This window comes from Eremomyces bilateralis, assembly GCF_010015585.1.
Source record: "Eremomyces bilateralis CBS 781.70 unplaced genomic scaffold P152scaffold_7, whole genome shotgun sequence".
NCBI classification, from domain to species: domain Eukaryota; kingdom Fungi; phylum Ascomycota; class Dothideomycetes; order Eremomycetales; family Eremomycetaceae; genus Eremomyces; species Eremomyces bilateralis.
Window position 1 is genome coordinate 645,002 of NW_022985073.1, and position 25,148 is coordinate 670,149.

The following is a 25,148-nucleotide window of genomic DNA, read 5'->3' on the forward strand; positions in this document are numbered from 1 at the left end:
CAATCCAACGCGTTGCCTTGCAGCTTCAGCGAAGTCCCTGATCCACCGATTGTGTAGTTTCCTTTGCACTGGGGGTGGTCGAGCTTGTCGAGCTTGTCAATTGCCAGGGAGCTCCGACCTCCGAGGGTGCGATCTCACCGAGAGCAGCTGAAGTGAGGGTGGAGTAGAATTCTGGAGGCGATGGTGATGGACAGTGGGGATGTGTTGTTTTACCTATGGGAGGTGTGGGAGGTTGAGAGGTTGAGAGATGGGGATGAAGTAGGAGATGGAAGCGCATGAGGCGAGGGGAAAGATGAATTATTTGCCGGGTGGAGAACTGAAGTGAAAGGGTTCACGACTCAGAGCGACGATTGGCGGGTGAGAGGAGAGAGGAGAGAAGGTGATGTGAAGGGAGGGAGCACGTGCACAGAGCTTGGCCTCGGGCCTTGGGGCCTAAGGCATAAACATAACTAATACATGTATTCATGTTGCCTTGGAACCTAAGGCACCAACCGGCATAGAGGAAACAACGACCGTGAACGACCAACAGCTCTTACTTGATACATCCAGCTCCAAGACAGTGAATACACTTCAGCATTGACTCTTTGTAACCAGTTAAGGGATCCCAAGCGTGGTCTACGTCTCCAGCTGCCATAATCTCGCAATTCCCCATATTACCCCCCCCACTCGCAATGGCAGACATCCAAGCCACCCACCGTCAGCAGCGCAAGACCCGCCCCCAGAAACAACCCCCCCAAGGCCTCGCCGCCCTCCTCCAAGCCGAACGAGACAACAAGAAGCGAAAAGCCCCCTCCGACGACAACGACGCGCCCACAGATTCCCGCAAGAAATCAAAAGCCGACGTACCAGCTTCTCCCCCCCAGGAGCGGAAGGAAGACGAGGCGGAAGCGGTGACCACCGCCGCGCCGATAGCACCAGCCCACCCCGTCGACGAAGACGAATGGGCCGCCTTCGAACGCGACGTCGCCACCCCCCCACCGCAACTCTCCCCCACCTCCGCGCCCACCCACCCTCTCACCGCCCACGCGACGATCGCCGCCGCCCCAGTGACTGCGTCGGAGCTGACGGCGCAGGAGCGTGAGAAGCCGGCGGGGGAAATGCGGCGGCGGGATGCGGAGACAGCGGCGGAGCAGGAGGACGCGGTGGTGGCGTTGGAGGAGGAGTTTGAGGAGATGCGGAGGTTGGAGGGGCGGGTGAGGCGGTTGAGGGAGAGGAGGGAGGAAGTGAGGAGGGGGGTGGTGGAGGGGAGAGAAGTGGTGGAGGAGGTGGTGGTGGAGGAGGTGGTGGAGAAGGAGGTGGTGGAGGACGAGGAGGAAGAGGATGAGGAGTATGATGATGAATGGGATAATTTGGGGTTTAGGCCAGGCTGATTAATATTGCTGGCATTGGAAGTCATAATCAATATCACTGGTGATGGGGGAGAAGGGAGCTACACGACGACAATCACGAACCGGATCTGCCATAAGATTCCTCGATTGTTGGCGAAGCAAAAAAGACAGTTTGTAGACCCCCGTCAGAGATGCAAATGCAAGCCCCCAACAGACGCCGTTGCTATTTAAATAAAATAAAAAGGTACCGAACACAAGCCGGCGGGGCTTCACCGATTCCTCCTCACGTTCGTGTCTCATGGACGGAAGCACGCGCTCCGATCGGAAAAGATAAGGTACAGGTATCAAAAAGCGAAGTACGGATAAAGGAAATCGAGGGGGAGGGGGTTCCCCACCCCGACGGTGACGGACAGCGCGGTCATATCGTTTCGACGTAATTGCTGCTTGCATCAATACACGTATTATAAAGTCTTGGAGTGGTTGAGCATACCTTGGGAACACCCCCTCTCTATCCCCTATCCTCCCCGTCCACCAGTCCGTTTCATTCTCCGTCTTCTTTACGATCGTGATGACCTCACCCTTCTTGAACCCCAAGTCCCCCGGCTGATCTGCATCAAACGTGAACTTCGCGATCGCCTGATTCGCCCCCAACGACGCCCGCTTCGCCCCGAACACCGGCTTCGGCGCTGTCGGCGGCGGCGGCTTCATCTTCCCGCCGAACCCGGTCGGTCTTGACTCCAGCCGATCGAACGTCTCGCTCGGGTTCGCCCGCCCCGTAAACGACCGGTTGACGCCCGCCGCCGGCGCCCGGTCGTACGTGTCGTCTTGCCAGGTGCTCGCGCGCTGCGGCTTGTCGCGGTACTCGTAGTCGTCGCCCGCCTGACCCCGATGGCTGCGTTCGCCTTCCCCGTACGCCGACCCGCGCCGTCCCTGCCACACAACGTCCTCGTGCGAGTCGTCGTACACCGGCACGTCGTTATACACCTCTGTGCCGCGAAGCGAGCCGCCCGCGCCCGAGAAGATGCGCGAGTTTAGCACCCGCATCAGCGGATCCGCCGACGGGGGCACCGGCACGCCGCCCTCCAGCAGCGTCAGCGCCGTCACCCGCCGATTATACAGCTTCTCATTCGCGTCTTTCCGCTCAATGATCACCGATCCCTCCAGCGATACTCCGGCGAACAGTCCCTTGGTCTTCGAATACGAGAACACCGCCGCCACGCTCTTCAGGCTCGCTGCCCCCGCTGCCTCCGCATTCCGCCCGACGGGCCCGGCGGCCAGCGACGCGTTCCCTCCGAGCGTTAGCGACCCGGCCTGCGCGAATGTCTTCACCGCCTTGGCGTCGTTGAGAATGAAGACGAAGTCGGTTAGCTCGAAGCCGATCTGGCCGCCGAAGCCGCCGCCGGCAGTGGCGATGGCGGAAGGGGCGGACCAGGAGCCGTCGGCGAGGCGGGCGACGACGACGCCAGAGCCGAAGCGGGCAGAGCCGAGGAAGCCGGCTTTGATGACGGTGAGGACGGCGAGGCCCTGGGAGAGGAGGGGGGTTAGTGATGTGGGATGAGGGGAGGGATGGGACGGTAGGGAGAGGGACATACCTTTGCATTGGCGAGGACGGCGGGCGGAATGACTTTGTCGGGACTGAAGGCTTGGCCTGGGTCCACGAAGGAGGTGAGGATCTTCGCGGCCTTCTTGCACTCACCTTCCGGAGGCTTCAGCTGGGGATTTTTGGAGGGGATCGGGGGACGGGGGACTTACTGTGCATGGACGACGGGAGAGGGTTGTTGATCCCCATGGTGGATGCTGTGCGGGAGATGTTCCGGCTAGGGAATTAGAAAGGATGGGGTTCAAAAGATACACAGTGAAGGAGACGGTCGACGGGTAGGAGTCGAGCGGGAATGAGAATATGGATATAGAGTGGAGGGTTGATAGAGACAAGTTGGGCAACAGAGTGAGGTCAAGGATTACGTTCAAATGGCGGGGGTGTCGGCGTTGCGTGCGTGGCTTGCAGTCCGCATTGATGACAACGACAACACCCCACCAGCCGCAGCAGAAGACGACATATTTATTATTTTTGTCTCTTGGTGACGGATGCATTCCATACCGATGTCACAATTGTATGTATTGTCAACATATTTCCTTGGCCATGATCATGTTGAAGGGACGAAATTAACCCTTCACTTCCGAATCTGGTTGTAGATACGGAATAGCCATCGGGTAAGTTCGAACCCCTGCCTGTTGGCCAACCACCTACTTGGCCAGTATCACCATCTTCACCACCATCACCAAACGCGTAATATCTCAACCACCATATCGTATTACGATGTCAAATTCAGAGGAGGTACTCCTACAGGCTATCCATGCCGTAGAGACCGGTCAATGCAAATCACAAAATGAAGCTGCGGCCCTATTCAAGGTCAATCGAGCTACGCTTCAAAACCGCCTCAAGGGCATGCAATCGCGCTCTACAGCTCAACAATCGAACCAACGCCTTACACCGGTGCAAGAGAGGTTTTTAGTCGACTGGATACTTGAGAGTGACGCTCAAGGATTCCCCCCTACCCACGCACGTCTGCGTGAAATGGCCGCGCGAGTTCTAGAGCTTCAGGGTGATTCTACACCCCTTGGGAAGAATTGGATACCACGATTTCTACATCGAAATCCACGCGTTGCGACGTGTGTTGGGCATAGTCTAGATGTCGTACGACGTCAGGCTGCAACCCAGGATACAATCAATGGGTTTTACGCGTATTTTCACCAAGTTCAGACACAGTACGATGTCCACCCTTCCGATACATGGAATATGGATGAAGTCGGTGTTGGAATGGGAATATGTGCTAATTCTACTGTCATCGCAGACTCGCAGAAGTCGACAGCTTATATCACGAGTCCTGAGAACCGGGAATGGTGTTCTATCATAGAATCAGTCTCTGCGACCGGTCGCTATATCAAACCAACCATTATCCAGAAAGGCGCGTCCCTACAAGCTGCTTGGTTCCCTGAACAACCTCCAGACTTCCATTATGCGGTATCACCAAACGGCTGGACTTCAGATCAACACGCGTTGGTGTGGCTTCGTACAGTTTTCCTCCCTGAAACCGCTACAGAGCGACGGTACAGGATCCTACTCATGGACGGGCACGGAAGCCACGCAACCGTCGATTTCCTATACGAATGCAGGATAAATGACGTGATTGTGGTCTTCCTACCTGCGCATACCTCCCACATCCTTCAGCCTCTCGATCTCGCCTGTTTTTCACCTCTGAAACGCTTCTACAAGGCCCTCCTCCGCCAAAGCGCGTATATCGACGAGGCGCTACCGATTAAACGACGAAGATTCATTGTCCTCTATGCTGAGGCGCGTCGGGCACGCCTAATTGACCGTACAATCAGATCAGGGTGGAAGGCTGCAGGTCTTATACCGTGGGACCCGTCAAAAGGTCTCAATAACCGGTTCGTGGTACCGCCCACGCATACCGAAACCGCATCCTCAATTCCACGACCAAACACGCCTCCACGCACCCCAATACTAGTCGCCTCGGTCCTCCAGACGACGCCCTACAAGCCCAAACAAATACAAAGTGCATTGCGCGTTCTTAGCAAGAACACACGCGTGACGAAGTGGACGAAGGCCTACATAGGGAAGGCAGCCAAGGCAATCGGAGTGCTACAGGCGCGTCAGGCTGCATCAGATCTGAAAATTGCGAGTCTCCAGGCCCGTCTAGATGCCGCCTCAGCCCCAAAACGCAAGAAGAAGGTTCGGATAGATCCCAATGTTAAGTTCGCACAGATTAAAGAGATCAAAGTAGCGCAAGAGGCTGTACGGCTTCTGGAGGCAAATACTATACTAGAACAGAGTATTCCCGTGGCTGAAACTATACCAGACGCTCCCCAAGATGCTGTACAATAGTCCTATGGTTTGAATTTTCAATATAATTACGTGGTGGTAGAGATGTCACGGTTTTCATGATGGTGGCTAAGATGGTGATACTGGCCAAGTAGGTGGTTGGCCAACAGGCAGGGGTTCGAACTTAGTTACAAACTACGAGCTTGCAGTGCGGTATCGATGGATGGCAGAGCGTGTTCATTATATTCCCTTATCCGGGCGTTTGCAAGCAAGAGGATGCCTTTCCCTTCAGAAGTAGTCCCAGCAATTCCCAGTTAAATCTCCGAGCTTCGCCAATCTTTCTATTGTCCATTATACATTCTATCAAGTCAGTTGTGTCCCATTGTATCATTGCAAAGCGTACCTTAAGAGGGGCATTTTTCTAGAAAACACAGTCACCCGTTGATTGACCACATCAAAAGTCGCTGTGACCACCTGATAAGCTATCATGGATGCCTCTGGAATATGTCTTCCTGTTAGCAGAGATAGAGTCTACGGCATATATTGGTTCACTGAGGCTAGGGACTAGCCAGCAACCTGAAAGAATACCCATTTACCTTTCCAATCGAACCAATATCTCGATCGGCCCATATCAGAAGAAAAATTTCCGGGGTTTTCGATCCATTCAGACCTTGATGCCGTGTTCTCGACTAAGCCATGTCATAGTCTAGAGAGCATGATACATAGGCAGTCCCAGCCGAAGGTATGCTCACGAAATGATACGGATAGTCATCCACAAGTTACCGACGCCGAGGACGAGGATTATAATGGGTATGTAAACGGCGTCGGCAACTCCAAGTAAACATGGAAAATGCAGGAGATGTATATATTCATCTTCTCCAACGCAAGTAGGCCAACGAGGTAACCGAAAAAGAAAAAGGGACAGTCTTCGTCCAGATGATTCGCCCTCGCAGGGAATCTGATGAGTGCATATTCCTGGGAAATAGTGACGATAATGACTGAATATGCCATGAAAGAGTGTATCTGATGAAATTTCCCGGGGACAAAGTTCCCTAAGCATAATACCTATGCATTCTTCTTGATCGCCTCTCCTACAGCGTGCTCCAGTGACTCCGTATCCGGGTCCCCAATCAGTGCATTGTCTCTCGGCCTATTGTACAACGTGCCACCCTCCGTCCATATCCGCCGGAGCGTATAGAGCGTAGCGATGGGGTTTCCCGCGCTCCAAAGCTGCTCTTCCCGCGTCTTCAAGTCCTCCAGTGGCGTGTACGAGACTTCCCATTTCGAGTCGGTCTGGCGCTCGTACTCCGCGAGGATCTCCTTCGGGGTAGTGACGAAGGAGTTCACAATGAGGGCGCGGTTGCGGGAAGCGTCAGGGTGCTGGATTGCTGCAACGAGCAATTTACCAACACTGTCGCACGCGTTAGTTCGCCGCTTTGTATCTACCAGAAAGCCATAGAGCTACTTACTCCGACATCGTCGTCAGGGCAATCTTCTCATTGCCAGTTCCCAGCAGCACTGCTTTCTTCCTCTGCACGTCAAATCCACCGGCCTCGATATTGCCATTACTCCTACCGATATACAAGTCCGAATAGGGCCCCGTCACCAGATACGTATATTCCAGCCTCTTCACCTGCTCCCTGATGAACCCCCTCACCTTCAGCTTCTGCTGATGCGGCTTCTCCCCAGCCGACTGCGGCCCAAACTCGATATCCGTCCCATATTCTGACGGGAAGAACCGCCGAATATTCGGCGTCGCCTCGGCGATGCGGATCAGCTCGATCTGGTCGGCGATGACGTTCCGCCCGACCGCGCTCACCACGGTGTCGAAGCCTGCGTAGGCGTCGCGCACGTCGCTCTCGCTGCGCACGTCTCCGACGATGACGTCGACACCTTGGTCTTGGAGGGATTTGATTTGGGCGGGCTTCGTCTCGACGGTGTTGGCGGAAGTGAAGATCCCGAGTCGGCCGAGCGAGGGTTTGGAGTCAACGAGGGCGGCTGTGATGAAGCGGCCGATGACGCCGGTGGCGCCGAAGATGAGGACTTTAGGTGCTTGAGAAGCCATAGTTTGGGGGATTATCGCTTCGCTTCTTGATGGCTTTATAGCTCGTTAATACGTAGTTGATTTGGGTGGAGAAGTATGGAATCGGTATGGTAGCACGGAGTACGCCCTACTGATTTCCAAGCATATCGAGCGTTGCATTGAATGGGATCGTAGAGCGAATCCTACAGCTGCCCGATCCCAAGTAATTGGTGCTTAACGCTAAGCTGTCAACTACTGTACAACCAACCTGAAGGAAATGCGATGACGGAATAGTAGCAAGGGTTTGGCAATAATATTTGAGCGGAATAAATAGGAGAAGCATCACAGCACATGACTGAACTCCCTATCCCCTCTGTTCTTCACGAATTCTAGCAATTAACAAAGCTTAAATGAGCTACAGATGTAATTCAATACGGAATATTATTGGGATACCTGTACCTTCTTCTCATCCGCCATTAGAGTCGTATATCTACCGACCTAACTAGGTACTCCTCCATGGAGCTACGGTGAGTGTGTGTGAGGTTCAATGGTAGTGAAGATGTGAATGGGTTGATCATCGAATTCAACACTTAGCAAACGGCAATATTAGGTAACCGTCGACTTACTCGCATTTGCTATGCCCTCTTATTCTACATCTCGTTTGCCATAATGCGTCAAGACAACGACTATCCATAAGAAGTTCTCGACGTACATGTCCGTCTATGCAGCTTCTCACAGCCCGTCTCGCATCACCCATTCTATCCCGCTCACCCGAACTTAAACCTCTTCCCCTCCAGACTCCCCAAACCCTCCCTCGGCGCCACGTTTCTTCTGCGATACGAGTTCGTGAAGTCCTGCAGCAGCGCCCGGATCCTCCTCACATCCCCGTCGCCGCCCGCCAACTTCTCCTCGATGCCCTTCATCAGCTTCGTCGCCTCCGCCTCACGAACGCTGCCCGCGGGGAGCAGCTGCAACGTCTTGGCCACCCACTGGCTCGCGGGCGCGGGGACGACCTGGAACAAGCCCAGCAGCACGCCAGACGCGTCGGGGATGCAGTCGCTGGGGAACGAGAACATCATCCCAATGAGCACGCGCTGCGTGAGGCCCTCGCCCAGGTTCGTGAGGATGTCGGCGACTTTCTGGCGCACTTCGGGGGGATTGACACGGTGCTCGTACGAGTCGTGGCCGAAGGAGAGGGTCGAGGTGGGGGGCTCGGCGCGGCCGTAGGCGAGGAAATCGCGGAGGCAGTGGAGGACGGCCATGATGGGTTCCATTTTGAGAAGGTTGAGGGCGTCAGAGGCGGCGGCGATGATGGTGGGCATGAGGGGAGAGGGGAGGACACGGTAGGTGTGGTAGAGTAAGACGTCGCTCGTGAGGCGGAAGAAGTCCTCGATGACTACGTAGAGGTTAGTATTCGTTCAGAAATCTGATATGGTATCACTACATACCATCACCCATTTGCTCCCGACTCAGATCGCTCAAAGTTTGTAGGAAGGTCTTGGCTTGCGCTTCGTAGAATTGGAAGATGGCGTTGAGCGTGGCCTCGTCCACGTCGTCTTGTCCATCGCTAAACTCTCGAACGATAGCATCGGTGGCCCAGAGCAGCCCACTTTGCTTACTTGAAGCGAAGGCCGAGGATAGCTTGTTTGCAAGATCTGGAAGAAGCGGTGCCATTGCCGTTCGGTAGGAGAGGACCATCGATCTCCAACACCGGCATATTCGCTCGACGATGGGGGAACATTCGACGAAGTTGTCCGCAATAGCAGCGAGGATCGGGAATATCTCCTGGCAATAGCGAACTGCCGGATGGGGTTGGCCGGGTTCAATATAGGGGTGGACAATCTCGACGAAGATGCATATCAGCGCTAGTTTGTCTAGAGATTGTTAGGCACCGCGTTGGGATAAAATATGATCGGAGGACTGTACCTGCAAGGTGCGTTTTTTCCTTATCGGTGCTTGCGGTTTGCGCTAGCTCCATATAAGTCTTCATGAGAGGGTCACAGTAGAGTTTCATCGCCTCATAAATCTCGGTGGGTGGCAGCCTTCCGATGATCGCCGCGACACCTTCGGTGACTTCTTCCTGCGCGCTGTCGCTTAAACGAGGGAGGGCATTCTGGTAGAAAGGCTGTAGTTGAGGGACAAAGGGCTTCAATAAGTCCGCACAATCGGAGCAAAAGAACTTGAACGAGAGAGCTGCTGCGCGGCAAACCTCCACTGACTTGTTCTCAAACGCTGCCATGATATAGTTCAATTGCGGCTCTAGGGTTTCGGGGTGCTGCGCAGTCCATTCCGTATAACGGCCCAGGGACATGACTGCTTGGAAGCGGACCTTTTCGTGATCCGGAATTTGTACCAGGAGCGGCATCAAATGTGGGAGCACCTCATTCTCTTCGGGAGATACCATTCGGCCCATCGCACGGAAACTGAACAATGGCGCCTCCAACTCTTGCCAATGCGGTACCTCCGTCGCTGTAGTTTTCGAGCCGTAGGTGGAAATCCACTGTTGGATCAGGATGAAAGACTTTTGCAGACACTCCGTGGCCCCGATGACCGAGCAGCAATCTTTCAGGACGTCGCCCATTTGATGTCTGAATTCTCGGAACTTGTCTTCTGCTTCCCGGTCGCCGTCGAACAGATCATCGTTCGAGGTGCCTTCCCCAGCAGGGTACTGGAGATGACTGATCATGATATCGACTAGGTTCGAATAGATATCGGAATACCCTCTGCGAGCCTCGTCGTACTTCTCCATGGTTAGGAGTTGTTTTAGCTCGTACCAGAAGATGAAAGTAGAATTGATCGCGTCCTTTTCGCGGTCGCGGACGGCGCATTCAAGAATGCATTCAACCAGTTCTCGGAACTCCTTTGGATGACGTGCAATGAGCACGACCCAATTTTCCCCTGCTTCTGCAAATACTCGAGTAATGCCTTTCATAAGCTCTCCGTCCTCTTGATCGGCTGCGAGTTTGATTTTCGGTTTTAGTTTGACCGTGCGGGGAAACAGGATGTTGATGACATCTAGGCTCGCATCCACATCCTTCGTTTCCCTGAATATGGAGCAAATACACTCGACGGCTTGGTCAAATGCTTCGCTGTTTTCCTCGTCCTCCAGCGATGCGAACACGGTCTCGAGAAGAGGGGAGTTGGCAATATCGAGAATCGGGACTTCCATGGACCAAGATGTAATGCATTCCATAAGCTGTGGATTTCTGGCGGCGGATTCTGTTTGCACGTATTAGATAGACTACAGAGGCAGATTCGAGAACTTACTGGAGGATTGCGCATAGCTGGAGAGCAATTCAAGGACGTGGGACGCATTGTTTTCCAGGAGCTCCTTGGTCCGCTGGTCCAATTCTTCTTCCTGTACCACAATCCAAAGATTAGACAAGCTTTAAAGACCACAGTGATGTACAATAGGAACAGATCGGCCGACGGCTGACTGAGGGGGACCATTTCACACGGGTATCGATCGGCGACGTACTGAGAGGTTGACTTTGCGGCCTTCCGTAACTTCTTCCGGAAGCACATGGAGGAACTCCAGAACACATGGTATGCTTTCCTGGTCCTTTCCTAGGCTGTTAATCACCAACGGCAGAACGTCCTTCCATTCCGTCATCTGGATAGCGAGGTTCGCTAAACAGACGCATAGCAGCGTTCGAATAGGCTTCGGTCCAGCCCGGTAGCCGACAAGAGCTTGTAACAACGAGTCGCGGAGTGACGGAAGGGTGTCGCGGGGAATCTGATGTATATCGTAGACAATCTGTGTGGGGTTAGTTTTCATCCTCCTCCAGCATATTTCAACATCTCTACCTTTCCCTTCAACGTGACCGCTGCGAACATCTTCGCTTGGACCGAGATATCGGCATTTTGCAGGATAGAGAAAGCCGTGTTCCATGCATCTTGCTGTGAATGACAACTGTTAGTGGATGCTTCTGGATTTTGCGCTGATGGGTATTCCCCAGACGCACCGTTTTCTGGAACTGGTCGAGAAATTCGTGAGCCTGGCCTTTCTCCGCCCTGTCGGCATTGGTCTGAAGGGTGTCAACGGCCGACAGGATAGGCACGAGGTCTTCGGGTGCCGCGAGGGCCATATTGAGATAGCACGGCGCAAATAGGGCGGGAAATCTGGATGACGTGAAAGGATTATGCGGGACGTCAGGTCGTATGCGGGGCTCGGGGCATTAGAGAATGAGGGGAGTTGACGTCGGTCGGTAAATGCCTCTACAGGGATGCAAGAGGAACAGGAAGATGGATTAGTTGGTTTGGAGGTGATCGGAAAGGAATAGATGGTAAAGACCGAAATATCAGATCGCGGCTGTGTAGAGCGGAGCTTGAGGTGGTGCTGTGACAACAGCACACAAAGAGAGTGGGGCTTGGCACCATCAATTGCGTGTGGCCTTGTTCATGATTTAGAGTAAATCTTGAGATAATGGCAATTTTAAAAGGTTACAGCACAAGGTTTGCATTCCATTATTATCTCAATACTCCCTTTCTGAGCTATCTGTGTTTTAGATTGCTTGTCGTGGACTTCATCATGAACAACCACCATCGTCATACGAGTTCTGACCTAAACAAGGGAGCAGGCGCAAAGGTGATCGGAATTTCTTTGGCGCCGATATCTGAGAACCAGTCACGTGATCCCACCACCCTGAGCTTCGACCACTCTGCGTCCACAAAACTTCACGACAGGGCTACAGCACTCCAGCTTTCACCTGCTTGATACTTCAGCACCACAAGACACGGGACAAAAGTACCCCATCAAACCAAGGAAACACTGACTCTACAGGAGCTACTTCCTGCAACAAATCATCCGAAAGCCCGTCTTTGATTGACAATCCACCTTGAAACGAACAACCAACTGAGCTCTATCGATCGATCCTTCAGAGTCCCCGAACATGTCTGGCAGAGGAGGAGGCAGAGGCAAGGTCCTCTTACCACCCATCAATTTTATCTTTCGCCTGCTTCAGCAACAGAGCCCCGTCTCAATATGGCTATTCGAGCAACTGCAGATCAGGATAGAGGGCAAGATCAGGGTATGCTGTACTCTACACACTGTGGAAACTAAAGCAGTTGTTGACCGCTAGATTAGGGATTCGATGAGTTTATGAATCTCGTCATTGACGACGCGGTGGAGGTGAAGCTGGCGACAAAAAATCAAGAGGAGACGAAGCGGCCTTTGGGTAAGTCTAATAGTATGCTTGATTGCGCGTATACTAATGCTCATGAAAGGTCAAATCCTGTTGAAAGGAGACAACGTATCACTTATCCAGATGGTACAATGATCCCTTGTTGAACGAATGCGCCCCTGCATGTGGAGTTTGGGAGAACAATTTCGCGAACGACTCTTTTTGGACGACCATCATGAACCGGTCGGGAATGGTCATCGGGAAGCAAACGGGTGGAGAGACATTGAACCACGAGCTATTTATCAGCTCGCAGCACGGTTCCGTCGCCTTGGATCAAGGCATCGACTCTCCAGTCGGTAGGACCCATCGGAACCTGCTCGTCTTGGCCCAAGATTTGCTCATTTAGCGATAGCGCGGCTACCGACGCGATTAGCGAGTCGCCTCAGGCGTCGGAAGACAAGACGGGTGGGAGAGATGCTCACCAAGAAATGGCATCCCTTTCGAAACCAATCCTTTCTGTGAATGCTCCGCGTATCGTTGCAAGAAGTAGTCATAGTATCCTTTCCCGTGACCGAGCCGGCCAAAGCTCAGATCGAATCCCATTCCCGGCATGACCAGGAGATCCAGCCCTGCATCGTCGGCTTTCTCGTCCGGATGCTCTTCCGAGAGCCCTGATACGCCGAAGCAGTTCTTGCGGTGCGGGATGGAGTCTTTAGGAATCGTCGGAATACCCCAGTTGTCCGGCTTCAATGCGCGGAAATCGTCCAGCGACTTCAGCTCCAACATGTCCATGATCGAAGTAGGAATGCCGGGCTCCGGCTTTGACCTCTTGTAGATGCACGGCACGAACACCTTCTTGCCATCTAAGAAGGAATGTTCAAGAATCTGGGTGGTTACTATTTCATTTGCCGGCATGGACAAGTAAATGGATATCCGCCGCGCATCCCGATATTCCGGGAGTGACATCAGTTTCTCTGATGCTGTTTTTGCTGTCCAGCACGTTAGATACAGTATGCAAATCAATGCTGCAATTGAAACGGACATTGCGACAGGATTTGCTCTCTTGTCAATTGCTTTAGGACGCTATTTAGGCGCGTCCTGAACTCTTTCTTGGTGATTTTCAGGCTCGCCATTTCGCCCTCTGGACCCAGAGCCATCAAGTGGCTGGTATGTAATGTAGACTTTCGGCAACTCGCGGAACTATGGTTAAGATTCTAGCGATATTGATGCCTTTAGATTGATGTTCTCTGCATTGACAAGATCGTGAACTCGCACTTCTTTGTATAGTGTCCTGTCACCAGTTCATGGCCTTCTCGTACGGAATACTATGAGCAGGTAGTCATGATCGACGCCAAGACCAGTCGTTCAAAGGAGCCACTTGCAGGGAACAGAAGAAAGTGCGACCTGCCCCAGTCCTTGTTTCCATTTCTTAGTGTCCTCCCTAAATGCGTGACACCATCATCGCCCCTCGACGACGGCCAACTTTTATCACACTCGTTACAAGCCTTTACACACCTTGAAATACACGCTCGTTAAATATTGAAACCTTCCACCTGACCTTCAAACGTCCGGAGACACATGAGCATCTTCTAGCGACCCGAGTCGCGAACCTGGATCCTGCAACTACTCCTCCGTCCTTACGATCAACATGCTTCTCCCGATAGGAACCACGCTCCTTGCATTCGCCAGCGTGATTTCAGCGCAGATAACCGATCCAAATCTAACGGGGACATGGTCGAGTAAAGCGAAAACAGTGTTTACTGGTCCGGTAAGTATGGTTCTGGCGACACCAGAAATCCGTTGGCTCGAAACCAAGGACAGGACAAAGACTGACTATGACCAAGAGTTTCTACGATCCGGTCGGCGAGAGATTGATCGAACCGAAACACCCGGGCATTTCCTATTCCTTTTCCGACGATGGACATTACGAGGTGGCTTATTATCGGGCAATCCCAAACCGTACGTTTATCGAACCTCCATTTTGCTAGGGATCGTGTCCCTGGCGTTGACATCGAGCTTCCGAGAAGACCACATCCACGCGATCCGGGTGTTGCTTACGAATCGAGGACTAACAGACTTATAGCTGTGCAACCGAAATGTCCCAAGGGGATTATGCAGTGGCAACATGGGACATGGACGAAATACGAGAACGGCTCCCTCGTCTTGACGCCGCTAGCCATCGACGGAAGACAATTGCTCTCAAACCCCTGCAAGTACGAACACGCAATCTACACTCGATATAACCAGAGTGAATTATTCGAGGTACGTGGTCCCTGGCAGATCCAGATCGCAAGCCCATACTGATCAAGGTATCTTCCAGCGCTACGAAGTTCGAACGGACCCATATCACAACGTTATGCGGTTAAACCTCTTCCAATTCGATGGCTCGCCTCTCATGCCTCTCTACCAGGAGTACACATCACCCCTGATGCTCCCCGTCCAGACCCTCAATCCCACCTCCACCTCCACAGGGGCAGGAACGCAAAAGACGGGAAGCAAGTTCAGGCGGTCAGTGGGCGATGAGAGGGTCTTCCAGAATCCCGTTCTTCCGAGGCAGAACCAAATGTCGTTGGCTGACAAATGGTGGTGGATTGGTGTGGGAATGACGGGGCTTGGAGGGGTGCTGTACTTGTGTTTCTAATGGCGCGAACGATTTGTATAAAAGAAGCGCTAGTTGTCATTCCTACTCGGCGTACTGACATGCGTTGTTATGTGGCGTTTCAGGACTTACACAGGCGGTTTTGGAACCGTTGCATGGCCAGGATTTCGCATTCTGGTGCTGGTGTCTGGGAATAATATTGGAGGCCTTTTCCCAATGCATTTGAATTCTGTCCTCGGATTACAAAACGGTTGTTATGATCATTTTATGTCACCCATCCTCCTCATCCTCGCCTCAAATGACCGCTTACTTGCTTCCACATCCCGTTCAGTCATCCAACTTATATAGCGGCTCCAATTTCTTCCCATCCACTACATCCTGCCGCAGATCATCCACGTTCACCTCCGCCAAGCACCTCATATTGACGGCCCGAATATTCGGATACATGTCGGGATCCACGCTCTGCGAGATCACGAACGTGCCGCAGGTCGGGCAGAACCGATGCGCGATGTTCTTCTTCGCGAACTGGTACGGGGTCATCCCGTCCGGGCCGCCCTTCGTGAACGTCACGGCGGCGTGGTCCACGTAGATGAATCGAAGGCCCTGGAGGTGGCAGATGCTGCAGTTGCAGTGGGTGACGCCGGTGTTTTCGGGTTTGGGGCCGGCGCCGAGAGGGGGGGAGACGGTCACGGTGAAGCGGTGGGCGCCACAGTGACAATGGCCGGAGTAGGTTTGGGAGGGTTGGTCTTCGGTAGTGGTGGACATGATGAGGGAGAGGATGCAGATAGAAAAATCCTTCTGGGATGTTGCTGGGAGTTTGGTGGGACTGGACAGGAGAAGTAATTGCTTGATCGGATGTTTGAACAGCTCGGAGATGGATGACAGGTGAAAGAAGTGAATTGTCTGACACACGAATGGAGATATGCCTGTCCTTTAAGTACTTGGTGCCTATCCCCTCCTTGGAAGTAATTGCTTCTAACCTTTTTCACCTTAACGTTTACTGTAACGTTCACCCTAACGTTATCAACACGTTGGCGCCCCCATTCCTCATCCTCACCGCTGATCGGCTCTCCTATGCCTTCCGTCTCCGAAATGGAAATCCTGTACAACAATCATATGCAATCCGACTCAATAGTGTTGCGCCATGCATCTAAAATAAGGCGGACTCCTCCTATCAACAGGCATGGGCCCCTAGGATCACACGAGGGGAAACTTGGCTAGTGACGCGTTTCTCGGTATTTGAGACGCGTCTGGTGGGGTCGAAGCATCTCCGGAACGCGAAGTCAGGTGCGGGGAGAACGCAATTGCGAGAGAAGTTCCTTTGCCATTTCCCACAGGCCACACTTCCTTTTCAAGTTGCAACAACAATTGTTTGGCTCTTACTCCGTATTGGTAATGTGTATCCATAGCGATCTTGTCCTGTGCCGCTCAATGAGATTTGCCTAATGAGGTACTATCAACTATGCATGTCTCGAATCTGGAGATGTACGAGTCTTAACGGATACCAGGGAGATTCCCATTCCCGTCCATGGAATCCCACCCTGAACTTGAGCGTTGTCATCCGTCTAGTCCAAGCCGTCCTGATTGCCCTGTTCCTGAAGTACTGTTCATGCTCCAATTCCGAGTCCGAGTCCGTTCCAACATCAATGATTGGAGAGTTGGCGCATTGGACATTCGTATCGGACTAATCAGAGTGGGGCTCCTTCAGGCCTCAGGGGGCGTACTATACCGCATATGTTCTAGGTCACCAATCTTATAAATACCACTCGCTGCTCAAGACTGGATCGACCAGTTGGATTGTCGTATTCCAAGCACTAATCTCATGGGTTCTACAGCTAGGGATGTGTAAAGTGGGAAAACTAAGGACTTTACCGTAAAGTAGCCTTAGATTTCTTTCTGGAAAAGGATTTTCATACATCTTACATTACACATCCCTAGATCTATCTACTAGACGAGCAGAGTATGATTGGGAATGTCAACTCAATGTCTGCTTGGCTAGAACCTTGGTGAGTACCGATGGTTCCTAGGCCCTGAACACAATGATCATCACCCTTTGCTCGACTTGAGGTAGAAAATTTATCCATTGAATCAACGCTGAGGGCCATCATTTCCAAAATTACTGATAAATACCACTAACACTGCGCAATATGCCGCAGAAGCAGCAAACAGCTCATGACGACGCGCCTTCGTGAGCAAAGACATCGCCGCCGAGAAAAGAAGAGTGAAGACAATCAGAACGCCCACAGCATCGATTGTGGATGACTTCTTTCGCATCGAAGTCATTTGATACAGCGCTACGACTGGAAGGACCAACAGAATGAGAATTATGACGGTGATAATGATGCCAACGAACTTTTCCACGCGGGATGCGGAGTAGTAGTTGACATGTTTGTCATTCGTCTTCTCTCGTAGCTCCCGGGTGCAGAATATATGCTGTACAATTTAGTCAAGGTCTATATAGCATTTATGGGGCCTTCACTTACCCGAATCAATTTGCAGTTCAGTCGTCGAATCATTGACTCCACGTACCCATCGAAACCGGACCACTCACGACCTTGGCGAGTCGTGATAATGTCTTCTTTCCGCTTGATGAATTCCTGCTCTCGTTCAACCAGTGGCTGGAGGTTATAAATCCACGCCCGAACGCTTCTATAATTTCTTTGAGACGGGATTTGAAATGAAGTCAGCTCGCGAGATTTGATCATCATATCGTCATATTCTACTAATTTGGTGCGGATGTCCCTCAGGATGTCCTGTCGAGTACGCTCCTCTTTCTCTCGATCAGCAGCCGCAACATCCGCACCCCGTGATATCAGACGCCTATTAGAGCCGTCAGTCTCGGAATGGATTTCATCGATGTCATCGAGCTCCTGCTCCAATGCAACGATTTCCGACTGAAGCTCGAGAAGCACGCGCGCGTGCAGATACCCGAAGCCACGATACAGGGAGAAGTTTGGCTCTGAAGCAAGGAACGCTGCCAGTCTCGGATACCCATTCGGACAGTCTTCAAGACTTCGCGTTATGGTATCGTCAACATCTGGGTCCATAAGTCGTGGGCCAAACATGCGTGCAAGCCATCCCCCTAATCAGTCTGTCAGTGCCGTCGAGACATATCATTGGGGTGATCAATACTTTTGTCTTTACTTGAGCCGGTTTCGCAGTCATAATCGCTGCTGTGCTCCGAACTCCCCACTTTCTTCAGACTAAAACCAGAGTCTTGTGTAGTTGGACTCAGTGTATCCACTTGCTTTTCAATTTCAGCCATGATCCTGCACGGGAACTATTTTTATTCAACTCGACATAAACGAAATAATGTCATTTCCAATGCTATCTATACAGTCTAAATACGGTATGAACACTTAATGGAGGAACAGATCACGAAACCCGTCCAATTTTCCGACCTTTCGACCTACCTCGCCCTTCATGTGCAGCCTTCCGGTCAGTACAGATTCAATGTAACACTGCGGCGAGGCTGCGTACATTTGCCGCTCCAAGAGTGGTGTTGCGCTACTCTCGAATCTTCACCCTTACTTCAATATTTTCATCGCTCCAGCCACTCATTCCTGTTTCATCGCAGCTGAGGCAATCTATCTTGCAAGACAGAGTAGGCGCAGCAGATCTCCTAACCGCTGAAGTGTCGCACCTTCTTTTCCGGAAACCAACTAGAACCGGTCACCCTCTCTTTCAGCTCCTGGTGGGTCTGATTATCCTTCAGTGTGTATTGCCAACATTTGCTGCCATTGCTGTATCTCCGGTCGGTCACTATGCAGGTCCGCAGCGAAGCCGTCGTCGACGTGTCGGACCGTTCGACCGCCCGAGTATGCACGGTATCGTCAATCTCAAACTCCGCGCGTGACTATATCGTATCAGTCAATGTAATCCCAAGGCCAACGTGCTTGCAATTGTCTTCAACACACTTTTCTCTTCGAGTCGGTCTTTAAAACATCGGATTTCAGAACTTGGCTCTCCTCATTTTCATTCCATGGATGCTCGATGTCATAGGTCACTGTAACTCCTTCAATCGGCTGGAACCTGACGTTGTCGACCATCGGCCGATATGACTGTTGTCCTTCCTGCATCGCCTCGGATCCGATCGGGAGAGTCGCCTTGAAGCGAGGCGATTTAAATGAGGCTGTCTTAGGCGTACTCGGGGTCAGAGCTTTTGGATGCACTATTAGAAACGAAAATGAAGCGAACTCTGAGGTTTCCTACTGCGAAAGGCTATTACATTGCCGATTTATACAATAAGGCTCTGTGATTGCAGCCTAGTTTGTTGACGGCCTCTTCAGCAGGCGACTCATGCTGCTCCAAACCCAACCCTTTGAATCTACTCGGCACCAGGTCATGTGGGATGGGGCTGTGAGGACGACTCGCACTGCAGCAGAAGGATTGCACCAGTTCGTAAAAGGCTCCCTCCACAATCGGTAATCCATCAATCACATCTATATTACCCGGCGCTGCAAGTGAGCGCCATGGGGTTCATGCAAATTCCTAAGCATCATGGCCAATGTTCAGCCTGTTGTCCGCGTTGTTGGTGGCTGCGAGAAGGCTTGGGGAAATTGGTAGTGAATACCTTTACCTTCCCTTGTTTGGACCAATCACTTCCTGGGGTGTTAATTCTATCGATTCTTTGCTATGATCAACCTCAAATGCCAGACTATCGCTATGGCTATTCAGTGGAGAGTTTCCACGCCTTATCCAAACCCCAAACGCCGCAGCTAGGCAAGTAAAACGAATAGGAAGGTCTGTCATGGTGTCAGCAGCAATACTTGTTGTGTTGAAACTTTTAGCTCGGTGATGTATCCTGAGGGGGCTTATAATCATGTGAACTTATGGACCTACCCTGCCAGTGCCGGACAAACTAATAGAGTAGTGACAGCTCCGTTCTTCCCATCATGCCAATATATCCAAGTGATGTAACAAAGGTGGAGAGGAGAGGAGAAACAGTGCTTCAGATATTTATTCCTGCTGGTACTCTTTAATTTCCCTTGAAATGATACCCCCCTTCAAATGCCTGGGAGGATTCCAGTTATCCAATGCTTCTGGTTGTGACTTGTGAGACCGCAGGCAGGGCTATGCGGCGGCCTGGTCCTAGGAACTCCACAGCCTTGCCACCTCCGATCTCCCAGTTCTCCCTCCACACCCCAACCAATTACGCATATTCTAGGCAATTCTTTGGTTTGGAGCTCTATGGTTCGTGTTGGTGAGGAGGCTTGGGTGGTTATGCCTGTCACTGTGCACCCCTCCATCACTGACACCCCTGGCTTTCTTTGCGTTTGATGTGGGAGATGGTTTTGCCTTTTTCGTCTTCAATCTAACCCATTGTTCTGCACTATGTTGGTTATATTTGGCTGGATCTCTACTACTCTTATGTATTGTTGTACCATGTAACCGTTGAGTTATTCTGATGCTCTGCTGTGCGGTCGGCTTTTCTAAAGGAGTACAATCCCCAAACCTGGGCGAACTAGAACGTCCTTGAGGTGCATTTTTATTTCTAAACTCAGAGCCAATCACTGATATCAAAGGGTTCTCAACATCATGGATGAGATGTCGATGACTCCCTCCGCTGGTACAACGGTCGCTGGCCCAAATGCTTCCTCCGAAGACACGCGACACACCGAGCAAAGACGCCTGTTTCAACAAGCTACGGAGAAGGTGATGGGCCGTCCAGGGTACTATACTGATGTAACAGTACTCATGTTCAAATGGACAAAAGAGTTGGAGCAGAGAGGAGGTCTCAACGAAGGAGACTATGTACAGTTTCCCTTTCCTAGCAGTATCGTTTGAATAGTTTGAGCCTAACATTTTATAGGTACAGAAGCTATCGGAGGTCTTCGCTGATGATTTCCGTTTCGAAACCAAAATCATTCAACTTGAAGAGAGCGAAGAGTGGGTGCCCACGAAGAGGGTCATCGATGCAATCAACATCATCAAAGGAGATACGCAGAATACGCTTATCATCATCTATTATAACGGACATGGAAAGCTTGATCTTGAGACCAAGCAGCTGAAGTGGCATGCAACGAATCATTTAGACAAACCAGGAAGCGAGCACCATTCATCTGTATACTGGCAGAAGATCGAGAATTATCTGAACGACAACGTATTCGTAGACGTCCTTGCCATCCTCGACACATGCTATGCTGGCAATATTGGGCACAAGGACATAGGCGGGAGCGATGATCGGAATTACCAGCTTCTCACTGCTGGAGCGTTTGATAAGAGAGCGGAATCGGGCGAACAATCTTTTACGAACGCCCTTGTTGAATGTCTTCAGATCCTCCACCGCAAACACAAAGGGCGTCCTTTCGAGCTTGTGGACCTGCAGGAAGAGATTACGCACCATGAGCATCGAAAAAAGAACCCTCCTTCTCTCTTAAACCGTAGAAGGAAATATGAACGTCCCATCAAACTCGCGCCGTTACACAAACCCGATGGGAACCCAGCAAAGGAGAACCAAGTCGCCCCGCCCTGTGTTGCGTACCTACATCTCCGCTTACCATTAACTGATCACGAACTTGACAACCACGCTATTGAGAAACTTGGAAGAAAACTTGGCCATGCCATAAAGGAGACCCAGCTCCCCATTTCGAGAGTCGAGTGGGAAGGCATCAAGCCAATGGTTCGCCAACGACAGCTCCAATCACTGAAGGACGTGGTGAGCGTTGCATACTTTATGCACAACAGGCTAAGAAGAGGTGGTGCAATATACACGAAGTCTCACCAGGGTGTCTCACCGGTCTCGCTGGTCCTCGATGAAAGCATCCATGGAACGGTGAACGATCCGGCAGAAGTGGAGAAAGATGGTACCACAATGAGAGGCGACGTGCTGGGCAAGAGATGCAGAGATGAGCCGCTGGAGAAGCTGAATGACAAAGTTGCAGAATCAACCCCGCTAAAAAAATCACGAAGAGTTTTAGGGGCTGGCGACAGGGTACAAGCCCTTAACGAAGAAGGCTCTTCGCTCACTCCTCCCGTGACGGACGGAGAGTAGGAGTGACTGCAGAGCTGGCCGGTTGCATTTCCAATGGCCGAGTGGATGCGAGCTGTGTTGTCTCCCCTCGGCATTCTGGATTTATAATCATCTACTGGTATTCAGGCAGCGAATGGATTCTGTCTAGAATGACGTGGAGTGTCTGGAGTTGCTTTAGAATACACCACTAGGCTAATGGTTGAAGGGGGTCACGATCAGGGCGCTTTGTGACGTTTTTCTCTACGCATTATGTGGGACTTTAAGCCTAACATGGTATTATTGGGTTTTAATATTGGTTGTTCTATCGTTGGCTCGCACCAGTTACCGGAATCCATTAGACTTTGTACAAGCCTTGACACGGTCTGGATGCGCAAGATCTGCGATTACCAAGTTCCATTAATCTAAACTGAAGAGAGAGAAGGAAGAAATCTCCCAGCGTCTTTGTGCGCGAGATATAAACTCTTCTCTCTGCTATCCTAACACAGCCCAACACAGCTCCTTAACACAGCTCCGTCCTAACACATAGCTCCCATATGACTATCTCCTTGATAATCCTCCATGCCATCCACTAGCCACATCCTTGTGGCGTCAGCCATACTCAAGGGCCCAGGCCACAGGCCCGGGACCATAACAAGCCTCACTTTTATGAGCTCAATTGTTTTGTACCATACATAGCATCCTCCATTTCCCGCTTCACAGTCGTGATATGGCCGACTCCGTTGTAGGATAGCGCGGTGTACATCATCGCAAGACTTGCGCCAGCGTTCAAGACTGCAAGTGCCTGCTCCCCAGTGGATATGCCCCCACTAGCAAATATTGTCTTTGGCGGCAGGTCGTATGGATTTGTCAGTTCGGGCGGTCTGGATAAAGGCATCTGAAAATTTCCTTGTGTGTTTTCTGTCGTTTCAGTGGTCGCTTGCTCCGAATGTAGCCCTTCGCTCCTTGTTTTGTTAGACAACCTGACGGGAGCGAAGTCCAGCTCACGACGATAAGTTTTGACAAGACTGAGTGTCTGATCAAACGTTCGAGGTCCTGAATAACCACCTTGCTCGTCCATGGTCGCGAATTCTTTTGGGGGGATTGTAAACTTCGGCGCTGGACGGGACCTGGTGGTGTTCCCAACAATGATTCCGTCCACACCAGCCTGTGTCACCGCCTCGCAAATTCCCCGGATTTGCTCCAAATCATCTTCGTCCGGGGAGATCTTAACCATGATTTTCGGAGGTGATTTGCGTCGGGTATTCGACGCGGCATCAACTACTGCTGCGAGGATCCGAGTCAACGGCTCCACGCGTTGTAGGTCTCTCAAACCGGGGGTATTCGGCGATGAAACATTCACCACCAACACGTCTGCGTACTTCCCCAGCTTCTCAACGCAAGTCGAGTAATCTCTTGCCACTGCAGTCAGATCACCATCTGGTGTGTTTTTGTTCTTCGCTATTTGAACCGCGAGTAGGCAACCTCGCGTCAAACTCCCAGGTGGGACACCGGCCGCTCCATCTAGTACTGCCTGCTCCGCATCATCGCCAATCCCAAGCCCGTGGCGGTAGGCAAATTCTCGCACACGGGTTCTCAGTCGTGCGGCAACTGCGTCTGCGCCTTCGGAGTTCAAGCCGTATCTGTTGATCAGCGCTTGCTGTTCCTTCAGGCGGAATACCCGGGGACGAGGGTTTCCAGGCTGTGGGAGCGGCGTGATCCCACCGACCTCAACGACTCCAGCACCGAGTGCGAAAAGAGCATCCGGGATTACGGCGTTCTTGTCAAGACCACCTGAGACTCCCAGTGGACTGCTGAGCTCGGTATCGAAAACATTGACCGACAAGGTAGGTGTCGTAGCATTTGCGGATGAGAGTCTCAGACGCTCCCGCGGATGCAAGCCGAGTTGATAGAGGATTTGAAGGGCTTTCACACCGGCATGGTGGGCGTCTTCGGCGTCGGGAAATATTGTACGCACGGCGGGCACAACCACGTAGCGATGGATGCTAGCGCGCGTATCTGTGGCATAAATGTATACTGCGCCGGTGGAAAGCAGTAACGCAGCGCTGTAAAAAAAGTTGCGGATTCGGTTGGTCTTAGGGGGGGTTGGTGTGCTCAATGTACTGTTGAATCGCGGTGATCGCCGGCTCGTTCGATGAATGTGACCGATAGGAATGGAATTGAATGGCTTGAAAGCCGAAGCACTAGAGCGGTACACTCCAACCGGCATATTGGGACTCTTGTATTGCAATGTTTCCCTAAGACGGAGTTTAACGAAAACACACCCTCCTTGGCCTCCTTTAGATCATCTATACACCACCTGTGTCAGTTCTTGGTTCTTGGATATTTCATGATTCCGTGCAGAAAATTACAGCAGAATGGGGCGTTGAACTAGACAACGAAGACAACTTGGAGTGATGAGCTGACGTTGAGAAGCACGTGATGGGAAAGTCCCGAAGTCATCCCGTAGTTATTATGTCGCGTCCATTCGAAATCGCGCCTCAACTTCCAACAACGCCCAGTCCAAGGAAGAATTAATGAACTTGGACAATGATATCATGTTTTCCAGTACACAAGTTGAGAGTTGAGAGGCGTGTGAGTGTGCTGAGTGTGTTGCATCTGCTGACAGCTCCGACACCTGAACCAACCGATCTCACCGGCCGCAGCAGAAGCACCGCGTCAAAGCCTTATGGACTGCATTCAACTCGAATTCCGGTATAGCTACCTATCGCCGTCAGTTCTTCACATGGATACAATTTTCATCTCGGAAATTCCTTCAAGCCCCTCAAGCTAGTTTGCCGCAATGCTACCATGCATCTTGTTCAAAAAGGTCGACTGCATGATGCACAAGCTGCCCAAACTTACACAACCAAGCCGAATACAACCTTCCCAAGCCTCTACTCTCTAGTCCATCATGACGCAGCCCATCGCACTTAGATGGTTTATCTTTCTATTCAGTTGTTCTCGTACTCTGTCATGCATCAACACTGTCTGCAACCCGTCGATTTTTATTTCTTTGACGTCTTTTATTCTCTTCACCCTCTACTCAAACCATAGCTGGCAACAGTAACTTGAGCAGGGCGTTCTGCCAAAATCTTCCAGGAGGAAGGGGTTTGACAAGATGGATCGTTCCATGTCTCGCCCATATGGTACGAAATCTAGGAAGCCTGTCCGCTCTGCTAGAGCCACGATTTGTAGGAAGAGCTGTGAGTTGTAACGCCACTTTACAAATAGAAGCGTGCCACTATCGACATGTTTCCCCCCGAAATCCTAGCATCTAGTTCG

The 25,148-nt window shown here is 51.6% G+C and overlaps 11 protein-coding genes across 11 annotated transcripts; 4 read left to right on the forward strand and 7 right to left on the reverse strand.

Moving 5' to 3' along the window:
• Positions 1–516: 516 nt before the first annotated feature.
• Positions 517–1,370, forward strand: P152DRAFT_513577 (uncharacterized protein; the record flags this gene model as incomplete). The annotated part of the gene is made up of 1 exon (XM_033682806.1): positions 517–1,370. Exon 1 carries the CDS (start codon positions 672–674, stop codon positions 1,368–1,370), a length of 699 nt encoding a protein of 232 aa, XP_033534963.1. The 5' UTR covers positions 517–671.
• On the reverse strand, positions 1,371–3,117 carry P152DRAFT_395422 (DUF500-domain-containing protein; the record flags this gene model as incomplete). The annotated part of the gene is made up of 3 exons (XM_033676303.1): positions 1,371–2,852; positions 2,921–3,024; positions 3,081–3,117. The coding sequence occupies 3 exons, from the start codon at positions 3,115–3,117 to the stop codon at positions 1,371–1,373; spliced, it is 1,623 nt and encodes a 540-aa protein (XP_033534964.1).
• A 2,630-nt stretch (positions 3,118–5,747) lies between these two features.
• On the reverse strand, positions 5,748–7,501 carry P152DRAFT_415226 (NAD(P)-binding protein). Its single transcript, XM_033677046.1, has 2 exons — positions 6,639–7,501; positions 5,748–6,580 (listed from the first exon to the last, which is right to left on the reverse strand). The coding sequence occupies exons 1-2, from the start codon at positions 7,232–7,234 to the stop codon at positions 6,235–6,237; spliced, it is 942 nt and encodes a 313-aa protein (XP_033534965.1). The 5' UTR covers positions 7,235–7,501; the 3' UTR covers positions 5,748–6,234.
• Positions 7,502–7,833: 332 nt separating this feature from the next.
• On the reverse strand, positions 7,834–11,743 carry P152DRAFT_457692 (ARM repeat-containing protein). The gene is made up of 7 exons (XM_033679281.1): positions 11,158–11,743; positions 11,000–11,092; positions 10,671–10,949; positions 10,460–10,550; positions 9,119–10,411; positions 8,641–9,066; positions 7,834–8,588 (listed from the first exon to the last, which is right to left on the reverse strand). The coding sequence occupies exons 1-7, from the start codon at positions 11,278–11,280 to the stop codon at positions 7,960–7,962; spliced, it is 2,934 nt and encodes a 977-aa protein (XP_033534966.1). The 5' UTR covers positions 11,281–11,743; the 3' UTR covers positions 7,834–7,959.
• P152DRAFT_434323 (putative small nuclear ribonucleo protein SmE) lies at positions 11,684–12,913 on the forward strand. Its single transcript, XM_033677486.1, has 3 exons — positions 11,684–12,222; positions 12,279–12,369; positions 12,419–12,913. Exons 1-3 carry the CDS (start codon positions 12,085–12,087, stop codon positions 12,469–12,471), a joined length of 282 nt encoding a protein of 93 aa, XP_033534967.1. The 5' UTR covers positions 11,684–12,084; the 3' UTR covers positions 12,472–12,913.
• On the reverse strand, positions 12,333–13,419 carry P152DRAFT_457694 (5-formyltetrahydrofolate cyclo-ligase; the record flags this gene model as incomplete). The annotated part of the gene is made up of 4 exons (XM_033679282.1): positions 13,358–13,419; positions 12,798–13,304; positions 12,421–12,732; positions 12,333–12,371 (listed from the first exon to the last, which is right to left on the reverse strand). Coding segments are annotated over exons 2-3 (551 nt in total), but the record flags the coding sequence as incomplete, so codon positions are not given.
• A 304-nt stretch (positions 13,420–13,723) lies between these two features.
• Positions 13,724–15,099, forward strand: P152DRAFT_315282 (uncharacterized protein). The gene is made up of 4 exons (XM_033675180.1): positions 13,724–14,083; positions 14,160–14,274; positions 14,399–14,577; positions 14,636–15,099. Exons 1-4 carry the CDS (start codon positions 13,964–13,966, stop codon positions 14,954–14,956), a joined length of 735 nt encoding a protein of 244 aa, XP_033534969.1. The 5' UTR covers positions 13,724–13,963; the 3' UTR covers positions 14,957–15,099.
• Positions 15,100–15,895, reverse strand: P152DRAFT_315283 (uncharacterized protein). The gene has a single exon (XM_033675181.1). The coding sequence runs from the start codon at positions 15,677–15,679 to the stop codon at positions 15,242–15,244; it is 438 nt and encodes a 145-aa protein (XP_033534970.1). The 5' UTR covers positions 15,680–15,895; the 3' UTR covers positions 15,100–15,241.
• A 1,107-nt stretch (positions 15,896–17,002) lies between these two features.
• P152DRAFT_395521 (uncharacterized protein) lies at positions 17,003–17,961 on the reverse strand (the record flags this gene model as incomplete). The annotated part of the gene is made up of 2 exons (XM_033676308.1): positions 17,003–17,347; positions 17,398–17,961. The coding sequence occupies 2 exons, from the start codon at positions 17,959–17,961 to the stop codon at positions 17,003–17,005; spliced, it is 909 nt and encodes a 302-aa protein (XP_033534971.1).
• A 2,347-nt stretch (positions 17,962–20,308) lies between these two features.
• Positions 20,309–22,022, forward strand: P152DRAFT_315429 (uncharacterized protein). The gene is made up of 2 exons (XM_033675183.1): positions 20,309–20,668; positions 20,727–22,022. The coding sequence occupies exons 1-2, from the start codon at positions 20,453–20,455 to the stop codon at positions 21,906–21,908; spliced, it is 1,398 nt and encodes a 465-aa protein (XP_033534972.1). The 5' UTR covers positions 20,309–20,452; the 3' UTR covers positions 21,909–22,022.
• A 242-nt stretch (positions 22,023–22,264) lies between these two features.
• On the reverse strand, positions 22,265–24,496 carry P152DRAFT_457699 (dihydroorotate reductase pyre). Its single transcript, XM_033679283.1, has one exon. The coding sequence runs from the start codon at positions 24,091–24,093 to the stop codon at positions 22,531–22,533; it is 1,563 nt and encodes a 520-aa protein (XP_033534973.1). The 5' UTR covers positions 24,094–24,496; the 3' UTR covers positions 22,265–22,530.
• Between the last annotated feature and the right edge of the window lie 652 nt (positions 24,497–25,148).

What these genes read in the sequence shown, in the direction of transcription:
- P152DRAFT_434323 (XM_033677486.1), top strand. Translation starts at nt 12,085, where the DNA reads ATGTCTGGCAGAGGAGGAGGCAGAGGCAAGGTCCTCTTACCACCCATC. An exon ending in GGATAGAGGGCAAGATCAGG is followed by an intron (nt 12,223 to 12,278) that starts GTATGCTGTACT and finishes CCGCTAGATTAG; the next exon opens with GGATTCGATGAGTTTATGAA. An exon ending in GGAGACGAAGCGGCCTTTGG is followed by an intron (nt 12,370 to 12,418) that starts GTAAGTCTAATA and finishes TGCTCATGAAAG; the next exon opens with GTCAAATCCTGTTGAAAGGA.
- P152DRAFT_315429 (XM_033675183.1), top strand. Translation starts at nt 20,453, where the DNA reads ATGGATGAGATGTCGATGACTCCCTCCGCTGGTACAACGGTCGCTGGC. An exon ending in GTCTCAACGAAGGAGACTAT is followed by an intron (nt 20,669 to 20,726) that starts GTACAGTTTCCC and finishes AACATTTTATAG; the next exon opens with GTACAGAAGCTATCGGAGGT.
- P152DRAFT_457699 (XM_033679283.1), bottom strand. Translation starts at nt 24,093, where the DNA reads ATGCCGGTTGGAGTGTACCGCTCTAGTGCTTCGGCTTTCAAGCCATTC.
- P152DRAFT_315282 (XM_033675180.1), top strand. Translation starts at nt 13,964, where the DNA reads ATGCTTCTCCCGATAGGAACCACGCTCCTTGCATTCGCCAGCGTGATT. An exon ending in AAACAGTGTTTACTGGTCCG is followed by an intron (nt 14,084 to 14,159) that starts GTAAGTATGGTT and finishes ACTATGACCAAG; the next exon opens with AGTTTCTACGATCCGGTCGG. An exon ending in ACCAGAGTGAATTATTCGAG is followed by an intron (nt 14,578 to 14,635) that starts GTACGTGGTCCC and finishes GGTATCTTCCAG; the next exon opens with CGCTACGAAGTTCGAACGGA.
- P152DRAFT_415226 (XM_033677046.1), bottom strand. Translation starts at nt 7,234, where the DNA reads ATGGCTTCTCAAGCACCTAAAGTCCTCATCTTCGGCGCCACCGGCGTC. An exon ending in GCCCTGACGACGATGTCGGA is followed by an intron (nt 6,581 to 6,638) that starts GTAAGTAGCTCT and finishes CGCGTGCGACAG; the next exon opens with TGTTGGTAAATTGCTCGTTG.
- P152DRAFT_457692 (XM_033679281.1), bottom strand. Translation starts at nt 11,280, where the DNA reads ATGGCCCTCGCGGCACCCGAAGACCTCGTGCCTATCCTGTCGGCCGTT. An exon ending in CGGTCACGTTGAAGGGAAAG is followed by an intron (nt 10,950 to 10,999) that starts GTAGAGATGTTG and finishes AACCCCACACAG; the next exon opens with ATTGTCTACGATATACATCA. An exon ending in GCCGCAAAGTCAACCTCTCA is followed by an intron (nt 10,551 to 10,670) that starts GTACGTCGCCGA and finishes ATTGTGGTACAG; the next exon opens with GAAGAAGAATTGGACCAGCG.
- P152DRAFT_315283 (XM_033675181.1), bottom strand. Translation starts at nt 15,679, where the DNA reads ATGTCCACCACTACCGAAGACCAACCCTCCCAAACCTACTCCGGCCAT.